We start from the raw sequence: 12,550 nt of genomic DNA, 5'->3' as shown, positions 1-12,550 counted from the left end.
GAGGAAAAGGGAAGGAATTGTAGCCTTCTGGGTTTTCTGTCTCAGTGGTGATGCTTTTCTGGTGACTCTGCCTGTGTGTGCTGAAATCTTGAGCAGCAGCACCCTTGTGGTGTGTCTGAAGTCCAGCCAAAGCCTGGACATAATGGTTTCACTGGATTAGGTTGTTTTAATGAGTGTTCAAAGGAGTGAAAATCCACACATGGACTCCCAAATGGTGCCAAAAAGGGCGTATCAAGGTATAAAAGTGTTTGTTCACCTGTGACTGTGCCTTTGAAACAGCCAAAATGCACTGAGTGTGGGACCCAAAGTCACCCCTGCCATGGTGCTGCTGCTGATCACCCGACCTGAAACTGCACAGAGAGATTTTGCTGGATGAAAAGCCGTGGTTGCCATAAAATCTTGTGCACTTGCAGCTGTTTGAGTGAGCTGCCTGCGTGCTCCTGGCTGTAAATTGGATCATTTACACTAATGATGATGGCGTGCTGTCATGGCTCAGTGGGGAGGATTAGTTAATATTCACACTCACATCTTGGGTACTGACAAAAAAAATCCATTATTCAGAAAAGCCAGGGGTGTTTTCCAGAACAATAGCTGGAGATGTTAACGTGTAGAGTTCAAAACTCCCCAAGCCAGGTTTGGTCATAGTTTGCCTCAATAGTGCAAGATGTGCCTTAATTGATTATAAGAAAATGTTCACTCAGAAAACAAATGCTGTGTTTTCTTTGTCCTTTGTATTTTCCTTCTGAAGTTGCAGGTCTGTTTATTTAGGCACCTGCCTCGATAAATCAGAGGCGACGTGAAGCCAGGAGCACTTGGATTTCTCTCTTCATAAGGCGCTATTAGTTTTCTGGTCACATCATCCTACTCAAAGTGTAATAATGACACCACAGATAGGAACTGCAAGAGGTTTAGCTCCAAACCCTTTCAAGCAAACTTGTCCAGCAAAGTGTCCATGTTGATTCTGACCTAATCCTCAAAAAGCCATTTTGAGCAGGCTGTGAGCTGGGAGTACATGTTCTCAACCTGGAATATGATCAATCTCTCTGCAGCAAAGCCACAAGTTATCTCTCACAGCCTCTCCCTTTTCTGAGCCTTGGCAGAGCAGCGTAGCTGCATTTTTTTGGGCTAGGCAAGCCATGTTGCATGGATAGGTGCTCCCAGTTTTCCTATAGCCTGTGTTTATGCACGTGGGTGGGGATGCGAGAGTTTACAGTACACAGTAGTGACATGAGATCCAAACCCTGCCAAAGGCATTTTGGAGTAATTGAAGAGCAGAAATGTATAGAAGCAGCAGAGAGAGATTTAGGCCGTGTGTGGTCCTCGGTGACTGAGAACCAGATGGCTCCTCCTCTGTTCCCCTGCTCAGGAATGCACCTGGGATGCCAGAGCGTGGCCTGGCTTAGGCGTTCTCCCTTGGGGAACCCAACAGTGACCAGTGCTGCTGTTACCTTGGCCGTGTCTTTAATAATTCCCATTTGAAAATAGATTGTGCCAGTGTGGCACAGGGAAAATTATCCTGGAACAGACATGCAGTTGGCATAAATCAGAAAAAACTATTTGGTAATCTTGGAAACTGAAGCTGTTTCTTGTGAGCTGTGTCCTGGTTCCCTAGGACAAAGTGTCTCTCTTTTCTAAGTGTTCAGCTTCTACTCGGGCACAAAGAGTTGTGGTGAATTGGGGCACTTTATTCCTTTCTCCTGCTGCTAAATTCTTATCTTCAAACCGAAGTGATTTAAGTGAAATCTGCGGAGTTGTACGGTTGTGACAAAGGACAGGCTTTTTCCATCTGGGATAAATAGAGCATGTGCTTTGAAATTCTCCTGGGAAAATAAAAGTAGAACATTCAAAATGAAGGTAAGCTTCTGTGCATTGAAATCTTGAGGTTGGTCTGGTGCAATCCTAGTGATCCACAGTAAAAAGGGGGAGTATTTCTCTGTGGGATTTAGGGATGAAATAATGGCCTTATCGCTGAATTCCGAGGCCTTTTCTGAGGTTTGCTCTGCAACTGCAATATTCACTAAGCACATTTTTCAAACTATACCTACAGAGATGAACTGGGATAGAGAGAAGATAAGGTGAAATTAGATATTGGAGATTGCATTCCAGGGCAAGAGCTGTTCTGCCTTGGCATTCCACAGTGGTTTTGGCGATGTTGATTCCGTTTGCATTGCTGCAACCTTTCTCTTCTTCACAGGGTGAAGAATTAATTCACTTAGAGGGGAAGTGCTGTCCTGAATGTATCTCCAGTCATAGTTACTGTGTTTACAAAGAACATACCAAAGCTGTGAGTATCCTTGTACTTTGGAGCAGGGAAGAGTGAGTTCTGCTCACAAAGGTTTGGAGGGCTTGGCTCTCCCTCTCCAGTTCTGAGAAGGGTATTATTTGCAAGTGTAGCAGAAAAATAATTAATATTGCCTGCAGATTGCTTCTTGTGTGCATCTGCTGCAGAATTTTCTTGGTCTCCTTTGTGCAGTTCAATCAATCATTCCCCTTTAATATTTCATATCCCTACTCATAGGTTTCCTGCACATTTCTTAAAGACAGTTGATTTTAATCCTGTAAAATAGAAGCTGGGGCAGTGTGGAGCTTTCTGCCAGTGTATCCCACTGATTATGATCTTTACTGCAACAGGAGCCCATTATTAATATTTTCAAGGAACTTCCCTCTGAAGTTAAAGATAAAGGAAACATTGATTATCTTGGTTTAAATATACCAGTAGTGGACTTCTCATTGCTCTCACAGATGAGGACTGGAGCTGATAAGCTGCTCTTTGCCAACAGATGTGGGAAATGAGAAGTTTAATCAATTGCTTGGGGGTTTTTTAGATGCTGAGCCTTTCTTTGCTCAGACCCCTTTCTCTGCCCTAGGTGAGGTAAAACACTAAGGTGTCAGGGTTTTTCCAGCTGGTGCTTTGTCCTTTCTGAGAGAGGAGCTGGCAGAAAAGCTTTGTGATCATTTGAAATGCCTGCTGTCTCTTTTGTGTCGACCCCTTCATCCCCGCGCTGTTTCACCCGGAGATCTCCATGCCCGGCAAATCCACTCAGTGCCAAGGCTCTCCTTGGCTCTGAAGCCGTGTTTCTCCTGCAGAACGGGGAGACCTGGGCAGAAGGGCCGTGCCGGGAATGCGAGTGCCGGGACGCGGCAGTGACCTGCTTCCAGCGCTCCTGCCCGCCCTGCCCGCGGGGCAGCCTGCCTCCGGAGGGGAAGGGAGACTGCTGTCCGCGCTGCCAGCCAGGTACAGTGCCAGGGCCGTCCTTGCCTTGTTCGGGAACCCCTGCGCCCTTCGCTCCCCCAGCCCCTGTCTGATCCCCGCATGGAGTCTTGTCTTGTCTCCACTTTGCACTTGCTAATTAACTCGTTTCCGTGCAATTCAGTTCTTAGGTAGGTTTGAGGCTCCCAGTGACTTCCCCTGGTTTAAATGACAGCTTTCTTTTGGCAAAAGAAGTTCTCCTTAGGATTGGTGTTTTGGAAGTGTTATGTCTTTTTCTTTTTTCTTCCACCTCTCCTTTCTGAATCCTAGCGTGAGTTTTGGAGTTTATGGGCTCCTGAGTATTTCTTGGGAGTGGGAAGAAGAAAGAATGTGCTTACACTGCTGTTCCACAAGCTCACCTGAGGCTGAATGGCTGCCAGTTAATAATTGTTTGGAAAGACTAGGATAGCCTTGGCAATATGGTAATTTTGCCTACAAATTCCTTTTTCTCCAGGATACTGTCATTCCCCTGGATTTACCTTTCATAGTTGGGAGGCTTTAGGTGTGGGTTGCTAGGTTTTTTTGTAGCTCTTCTTGTTGCATTCATATAACTTTGGTTTTATCGGGGTGCTCCAGTTAATGCTTTATCTCATTAAGAAGAAAATAGCTTCACAGTTTAATTGTGCTGGAGTGCCTGGGCACATTTGCCATCTTCTTGTTTTAAAGCTTGTTATTTGTTGCATGCTAATGGAAATGCAAAGCACTACAGATAGAAAAGTGAGGAAAACAGGGCTTAGACAGCTCTGATGGAATTGTCCTGGATTTTTGAGAGGGAACAGCATCTGCACAGGCTGCTGAGGAGGGGACAGATAAAAGTCTTCTCAGCCCCTCTCCCTTCTACTTATCAAGAAGTGCCTCTGTCTGCTGGTTATCCTTGAAAATCTGGCCATTTAGCTTCCATCAAGGTAGCACTTTGGAAAACCCAAGCTTTGGAGTCATGGTATTGGACATACAGAGCCAAACTTGCACTTTTTGTGTCCTAAAAGGTAACTGGCAATTTCCCGTACCCAAACCTGCTGTTTTCCCTCTGTGTTTTTCTGTCTTTCAGTGGTGGGGATGAGAAACAAATGCAAAATGCAGCTTGCAGCAGTTCAATCTGTGAGCCCAGAACAGCAGCCCCTGCTGCATCTGCTTCCATAAAGCCAGCAAAAATTGATTGCTGCTTCTCAGAGATGTGCTGGGGGAAGCTGGCAGAGAGAACCCACTCCTTCTCAGCCAGGGGAAAGCAAAAAGCCCCTGGGCAGTGCTGTATTTATGTTAAAACCAGCAATTACTCCCTCTCACTGAGAACTTTTGGCTTGGAGCCTCCCTGAGAACACTTGGTTTGGAGCAGAGAGGCCTTTTTTGCACCTAGAGAAAAACTGTTGCGTTCTGCATCTCTCCAAGTACCTGTGGCCAGGAATTACTTCTGTGGTGCTGTGGCATCAAGGTTTTTCTGGAGAGGGAGCAGTCACAGTCTGTCACCTGTACTCTGACCTGGCATGGACACAGAGTCTTGACTCACTGCAGGATTTGGCTTAAGGACTCTCAAATTCAGGTTGTTTCGGACCGTTAATTTCTGGTGACTTACAATTTTTACTGCTGAGAAACCACGTGGACAATTAATACCCTTTTAATCAATTGCCTAGAAAATCTGAGTCTATATAATGACTTCTCACATACTAAACAGAGCCATAAAATATTTAGCCGCTTCGATATAATCTGGTATATAAAATCCCTCTCCAAATCTAGCACACCTTGTACCACCCAGAGAAATAAGCAATGAATTTCACTTTGATTTCGAAGTTGTGTTGTTTTGTTCCTTCCTGGCTGCCAACACTGCTGCTCTTTTCCCCCTCTGTGTGTTCTCCCCCTGCCAGGTGCGTGCCACCCGGACTGTGAGAGCTGCTCCCAGGCCTCTGATCACTGTGACTCCTGCCGGGACCCCAGGAAGCGGCTGCAGGACGGGCGCTGCGTGGAGATGTGTGAACGGGGCTTCTACCAGCACGGGGGGGCCTGCTTAGGTAACTTCTGCAAGGGGTTAGACCCCCCTTCTGTGCTGCATGCTGTGCTCCTGGCCGTGGGATCCCATGGGTTCCTTCTGAAGAGATTGCCCCGCTTTGGTTGGAAAAGCATTCAGGCATGAGCTGTGCTGTAACCATGAGACTTGGTGAGGTTTCAGACGGAAGCAGATGCAAATTCCTGAGCTCTCCAGCTAAAATGAGGCAAAATCGTCTCATTTTGTCGGAGCAGGGAGGGGTCTTTCTGCATCAGGTATTTGGGGTTGATTTTTCTTCTCTCTTCTTTCTCCTGGAAGCCTGCAATGAAACCTGCTCAGCCTGCACCAATGGATTTGAGTGCTCCTCATGCCAGACACCCCTGCTGCTGAAGGACGGGCAGTGTGTGACTTCCTGTGGGAAGGGCTACGTCCAGGATCAGCTCCTCTGCACAGGTACCTCGAAGCAAAAGAGGCTGCAGTCCTCTGTGATGGCAAAAGAGCAGGCAAAAGCCATACCTGAGCTAAAACCCCCCTCTCCTGCAGCATCTGCTGTTGACATAGGTGTTAATGTTCACTCTAGAGTAAAGGAAGGAGCGAGCAGAGGAACCAAGTCATACAGGGTAAAATTGATTGCTGCTTGGGGAAATATTAATGACAGCTCCTCAGTGGAGCAGTTATGCTCATTTTGCTCATTTTGAACACCGATGTTTTTCACCACCGACGTTTTTCACTTCCTCTTTCAATTGCAGTTTCACTTGGAAATGTGACTGTGTGTTTTGTGGTGCGAAGGGTGTGGAGCAGGATGTGTGCCCTAATTTTGCTCATGATGGGACACCCTGAGCCTTGCCTTTTGATCCAGGAGGATGTGTGTGTTTCTTTGGCTTCAGGGCAGACTGCCTGTGCCTGCTCATGCCAGCCCTTTCAGGATATGGTACTTTGAGGTGTACAGAAAATTGCTTGGAGGGGTGGGGGATTGATAGGACTCAGAAGACACTTTCTGAAGAAGTTTCCTGCTTTGTTTTGCTATTCATTTGATCCATACTATGCACTCTTCCTGGAAGTGCACTGGGCTCACTGCTCTCAGGAAGCATTTTTACAAAGTAAATTAGTAATTCTATAAAATGCTGAGATGTGTCTAAATTCTTTATCTTAGCAGTTGGAAAGACTGGGAGTAAGATTGGGAAGTTAGCTTTCTCTTTGATGGAACTATGACAGTGCTTTTACGGGCTTCTCCTGCTCCTTTGAAATACTTTAAACTCTTCCCAAACTGTAAAGCAGCTGCTTTTTCATCATGGCAGTTTAATTGTTTTCTCTAAAATTAACACTTTTCTCATCTTGATGTTGGCCTTTGTAGAAGGCTTCTAATTATTTCTGCAGCTCTGATTCAGCAGAGGGGTGGAGCAAATGCTTAACTTCTGAGCCATCGCTTTAATTTCTTTGGAACTAACCCTCCTGCTTAGAATTAAGTACAGGCTTCGGGCTTTTGGCACATTTCAGGGCGAAGCACTTTAGATGGTAAGTCCAGCTTCCTTTCCTGAAGTGGTTTCCCTTGAAGAGCTGACCACTTGTTTCAGGGTTTGAAAGTCTGAAAAACCTGTGTCCTCTGGCAGACACTACAGCCCAGGGCACCATTGTGGATGTATAAATAGACAAGAGAGACCCAGTCCAAAAGAATTTATAGACTTAAGTATCAAACAATCTTCGACTTCACTTGGTTTTATTTTACCACTTCCTTTCCACCTGCTCCGGGTGTTTTAATTGGCAGTGCCCATGTACTGCTGAAGGGCCAGGGAAAGGCTAGTGTTTCATTTTATTGCTGGTTTGTCGATTACTGATTGTACACTCCATCCAAATTTGCAGTCACGCATGCTTGTAGCTGAATGTTGCTGGGAAAATTTGTTCCTCTTTCCTCAAGGGAATTAAACCAATTTGCTTTAGTTCTGCCTGGCTGCATTTCCTGCATGAAGTCAAACCAGTGGAGAAAGTCTTACATTTCAGATGTGGTCTGTAATTCATTGCCATTCACTCTTTCCTTGTATCCTCTTTATTTCTGTGAATCTCTGATCAGATTGTCGAGACAGGCCTCAGAGTGCTCAGAAAGATTTTCCTCATAATGGTTTTAACATCTACAATGAACATGTTCCTAAATCACAGAAAGGAGGAACTAGACTGTGTTAATTGCTATAGTTCCAGTAAACTCCCTCTTGAGGAACTCGCTCTGGACTTGAAAGAGACTTAACACCAGGTTTCTTGCTCTGTCCTCTTGGTGAAGCACTGTTGTCTGCATTGTAGAAAAACACAGTGAATTAGCCTTTCCTTTTGTTCATGTTTTATAACAGCTGGTCTAATTGAATCTCTTTCGAATTTTTGATTACAGTTGTTTGATCTCTGCCCTATTTTAATCCTACATTAGGGTTGTTTCCTGCCCTCATCCCTCCACTTGCTTCTGTGAAGAGTTAAAACCATTAAGAGAAAGTAAAATTGAGAATAAAAGGTAATAAGTTCAGTTATGTAGCAGTGGATTTAAAGATCGTGGATCAGTTCGTGTCAGGCAGAGTGGTGGGTTCTCCCTTGGCAGAAACAGAACTCCCCCACCTAAGGCAAAGCAAAGGGAAGAAAAAGTAAACTATCTTTGCATGGTAGAACAGAAGGGCTCGAAGGACTTGCAGTGTTCAATGCTCTCACTGCATTTTTCTAACTTAATTATTTATGTTTTCAAGATTATTCAAAAGCCCAGGCAGAACTGGAGTGTTTCTGCTTTCATCTCCCAAAATGCGAATGTTGAAGTGTGTAACTTGACACCACCAGACCCGGCTCACTCTGGAGCAAAGCACTTGGATTTCTGCTCCCTATGTGTTGCATTTCCCTGCTGTCCCTGGCTGTGGAGGATCCCCCAGGGGCCGGGCCTGAGCGTGGCTAAGCTGAGCTTGCCCAGCTCCCAGGCAGGATGCAGGGGAGAGGTGGCACAGATCGGTGGGACGCCAAAGCCCAGCAGTGCCTTCTGTGTTCTTACTGGGACATCCCTGGCACTGCCCTCCTGCTGTGGTCAGGCCTGGGAGTGTTTTATGCATTTGCTGAGAGACAGTTTGGTGAGCTGCAAAACAGCCCCTACAAATCCGAACTGGAAGTAGCCAGTGGGGGTGGAAACAGCTTCCTGGCTGTGCAGTCACTTCTGTTGATTTATTTTCACACAGCCACTTGGTTGCTGCAGGCAAAGATGTTTGAGCTGGCAGTGGCTCATTGAATGCTTCCATTTTCCCCCGGCTCTTTCCACGGAGTTGGTGCCTGGGTGTTTGGGCGAGGAGCAGCTGTTGAGCCTGGCAGGGATCCAGCGCTGAAGGAGCCAGGGCTTCTGAAGGCAGGGTTGTAATCAGGGAATCACAAAATGGTTTGGGTTGGAAGAGACTGTAAAGATTATCATGTTCCAACCCCTCTGCTCTGGACAGGGACGCTTTCCACTAGTCCAGGTTGCTCAGAGCGCCATCCAACCTGGCCTTAAACACTTCCAGGGATGGGGCAGCCACAGCTTCTCTGGACAACCCGTGCCGGGGCCTCACTATCCTCACAGGGCTTTGCCAAGGGCAGCAAGAGCCAACTGGTAGCTGTTTAAATGCAGAGTCATGCTGGCAGCAGGGAAAAGTGTCTCTTGGAAAGGAGCAGTACCTCTAGGGAGGAATTGACAACTTTGCAAATGACTGGAAATGTTCAGATGTGCTGACATACCGAGGCAGGTTAACAGGCAGGGGTCCCAGTTGTGCAGTGGGAAGTCTGTAATTAAAGGATCCGAGTCCTGGCACCCACTCTTTCAAAAACATGTTGAAAGTTAGAGTGAGCTCAGAGAGGAGCATAACACTCAGGTCTGGAAGGTGAAGTGAGGACATCTCACTGCTTAGAAATTTACAGCATGAACTCATACTCTGCAGTTAACTTTCGAGTCTAGACGTGCCCTGAGAATCATCCAGGCTGGAAGGAGATGCAGGGGTTTTTATCAGCAAGGGAAATTATCGACTGGAGCAGGAAAATGTGCACACGCTCTGCCTTGGGATGGGACGGTTGGTGTTCATTGTGTTGGGATTGTGAAGGGAAGACCCTGTCCAGCACAGGATGCCCAGGGTCCTTTTGAGACACCCCTCACATTGGAGTGTTCAGGAGCCAGAAGATCCACAGCATGCTGGAAAGATCAGGAATGAGGTGGAGGGAAAGAAGATGCAGGAGGGTGAGATGAGGGAGAGCAAACAGCTAATTGAGGCAAGAAAAGGGAAAATAAACCAAAGTGGAAGTGTGGAGAAGAAGCATCCAGAATGCCAAAGGAGCACGTGCTGGGCATGAGCTCAAATGTCCTGTGTCTTGCCCCCTGCACACTCCCTGTTCCAATGCCAGGTGTTTCAGTTCCCTCATGTGAGATGGAGCTGATAGCACTTCCCTGCCTTGGGCAGCAGTGAAATCCCCTGGGAGGGGGTGTTATGTCCCTGTGTGCCATATGACTCATGTATAATGTGCTCTTAGTTCTGTGGATGAGCTGCTGCTGTGCCTGCTGGTTTCTGCAGTGCACTGACGCTACTCACAGATGAGTTCTTCTTGGGTGGCTGCAGCTTCAGACGTGTTTGCTGGGCAATCAAGAAGTTCCCTTTCTCCCACCTGCCATAGACTGGGAGCACAAGCATGTACCTGCCTTATTGTGAAATAATAAATTGAAGAACATCTTTGGAACATATTTGGGTGTAATTGAGAAAAAAAAAATCTTAATAGCTAAAAGAACTGTAATTTGCACCGTTGCTGCACCACTGGTAGCACAGGATTTAGTAGGAGCCTGTGTCCCATTCCCGAAGAATTACTCAGGCTGGGCATGTGAGGATTCCTAAGTCAGTTCCTTCTGCACCTGGAAGGACAGGAGGAGTTGTTTCTAGAAGCAGGCTGGCTTGTTTTTCATTTTGCCAAACCTTGACTGCAGCCCTGCAGCGCAGTTCTGTGTTTGTGCCTGGAGCTGGGTTACTGTCCGCAGTCGCCCCAAGGATCTGAGTTTTAAGTAGCCTGTGATGGGATCTCTTCCTATTTCCCTTTGTGCTTGTACAGCCCCTGGCACCAGGGACTTTACAGTGTTCCCAACACTTCCTGGGCTGATAACAGCTACCCTGCGTGCTCTGATCTGTGCTGCGCGTCCCATTCCACATGCAAAATGCAGCTGGAAGTTGTCCTGCCGGGACGGCTTGGATGAAGGGTTCTAACCTAAGAGCAGCAGTGGGTTGTGTTTGTTATTTCCCATTTTCTGTGGCAGTGAAAGCCTGAGCAAACCTGCGAAGAAGTGCAGTGGTGCAGGCTCTTTGCTGGAAAGAGCTGTCTGGAAGGGGGCTGTTGGCTAATCCTGCACTTTTCTCCCCTGCAGCCTGTCACGAGTCCTGCTCGTCGTGCTGGGGAGCTGCTGAGAACCACTGCCTGTCCTGCAAGGACCCATCACATGTGCTCCAAGCGGGGCTCTGCCTGGCCAGCTGTGGCCAGGGGTTTTACCCAAAGGATGGGATCTGCACTGGTAAATACCTGTGAGAGAAATGCTCTGCACAAGCAGGAATCAATATTTCATTTAGCCATGCAGCAGCTGTGACTTTATTCATGTCTGACAAGCCAGCTGCACCTTGTGCATTCATACTGGGTGAGGGAAGCTGCTGTTTGTTTGTGAGATTATTAATTCATTTACACTAATCAGATGCTGAAAGGTTGAAGGGGTTTTTCCTCACTGAACAGCTTGAAAGCCTGAGTTGTTTCTGAGGGCTTGACAAATCCATTTGTCTGCGGAAAGAAAAATGGCCTTTGCCAGCAGGTTTCTGTAAATTTAATTATAATTCAGCATCACAGTAACTAATACCTGCACAGCAGATGTGCTCGGGGAGCTGGGAAGGTTTGCTGGGAAAAAGGGAGAAGAGGTGGCTAGAGGGAATTAAAAGACCTAAGTCAGACAGATCCTGAAGGGGGAAAAAAGAAGATCTCAAATAAAGAATCTCAAATTTGCCACACGCATTCCAGTCTAGCCTGGATTGCTGTTGGCAGCCACCACCAGCTGCTTGGGAGGACTATCCATGGTCAGTCAGGGCTTGTTTGGACTCAGCTGTGTTGCTCACACAGGTGTGTCTGAGCCACAGCTTACTAGAGAGAGCTTAAAACCTGGAACATATTGGCAAAATTGTTGCTATTTGTGCTTATTCTGGATGACCAGGTTCCCTTTCAGTTTGGTTGATGTCTAAACCAGGCAGTTTTATTCACCTATGTTTTAAGTGTGCAGGCTTGAAATCTTATAGCTGAAAATCATTTAAGCTGAAAAGGAAATTTACCTTAGGTTTGGTTTTTATTGCCAGTGGTTTCTTGAAACCCCATAGCTCTTCCTTGAAACCTCTGAGATTCAGACCTTTCACCTTCTACCAAACCTATCATTTTGATACCCAGCTGGAGATCTGTTTTGTCTGGTGAAAAGAAACGGAAATTGGTTAAGTAAAATGCTTGGCTCTTCTAAATATCCAGCAGCAAATTGCCTTAGGGAAGCCAGAGTTCCATGGTGCTCTTGGACAACAGGTCAGTTCACTTCAGAGCTGATTGCCTGGGATAATATGGACCACAGGAATTGATAAGGAAAATTATCATGCTTGATTTTAGCTGCATTTTCCCACTTTAAAGAAAAAGGGGAGGTGGGAAATTACCATTTTATTAGATCACCCTTTCCCCCTCTCCTTCCTGAACAATCTGGTAACTGCTGCTTGCTGTACACTGCCATGTAAAGATTTATAGGGTGGTTTCCAGACATGGGCAGAGGTTGATGGCTCTGTTGTTATTCCCTAATTGAGTGCATGTCATTAATAAGCCGTTCTCTTGGCAGCTTGTGGCCAGTCCTGTGAGAGGTGCTCTTCAGAGCCAGCCAGGTGTGTGACCTGTGCTTCAGGGAAGCTGTTACACGAGGGGAAGTGCATTCCTCAGTGCCCAGATGGATATTTCCCGAGTGGCAGTGGAAGATGCAGAGGTAAGAGGTGTAATTTGCATGACCTTTTCCTGGGCTCTCAAGGCACCCTCCTCGTGTTCTCTGCTCTTCCCCAGATGTGGGGAGGGAATTCTAAGAGCACAGAAATGTGAGTGGGGACAGTGAATTTGATCTTTTTTCTTGTTTTCTTCAGTTCACTTGTGATGGGTTGTTTCAAATGACCCCTTTTCCTCACGAAACATGCTGAGATACATACTCAACACACTGTGTGAGCCAGAGTTATTACTGTTGGTACTTACTAATGCATATGCACTTCTGCTCTCATTAGTTCACCTAGCTGAGTCTCATTCCAGCTGGGAAT

General features: G+C 46.5%; 1 protein-coding gene across 3 annotated transcripts in view; it reads left to right on the top strand.

Annotated features, from left to right (window-relative positions):
- FRAS1 (Fraser extracellular matrix complex subunit 1) overlaps positions 1-12,550 on the top strand; it is a 110,665-nt gene that overhangs the window by 41,721 nt on the left and 56,394 nt on the right. For all 3 annotated transcript variants that reach the window (XM_042026872.1, XM_042026871.1, XM_042026873.1), the window contains exons 10-15: positions 2,195-2,284; positions 3,088-3,235; positions 5,110-5,253; positions 5,547-5,681; positions 10,612-10,755; positions 12,091-12,231. In XM_042026872.1, coding sequence (XP_041882806.1) covers positions 2,195-2,284; positions 3,088-3,235; positions 5,110-5,253; positions 5,547-5,681; positions 10,612-10,755; positions 12,091-12,231 — 802 coding nt within the window. The remainder of the gene's footprint in view (positions 1-2,194; positions 2,285-3,087; positions 3,236-5,109; positions 5,254-5,546; positions 5,682-10,611; positions 10,756-12,090; positions 12,232-12,550) is intronic.

The sequence above is a fragment of the Corvus kubaryi genome, unplaced genomic scaffold (assembly GCF_017639235.1).
Source record: "Corvus kubaryi isolate FWS band 111438036 unplaced genomic scaffold, C.kubaryi_AGA036_p1.0 37292, whole genome shotgun sequence".
In the NCBI taxonomy this organism is placed as follows: Eukaryota; Metazoa; Chordata; class Aves; order Passeriformes; family Corvidae; genus Corvus; species Corvus kubaryi.
This window is presented reverse-complemented; position numbering and strand designations above follow the sequence as displayed.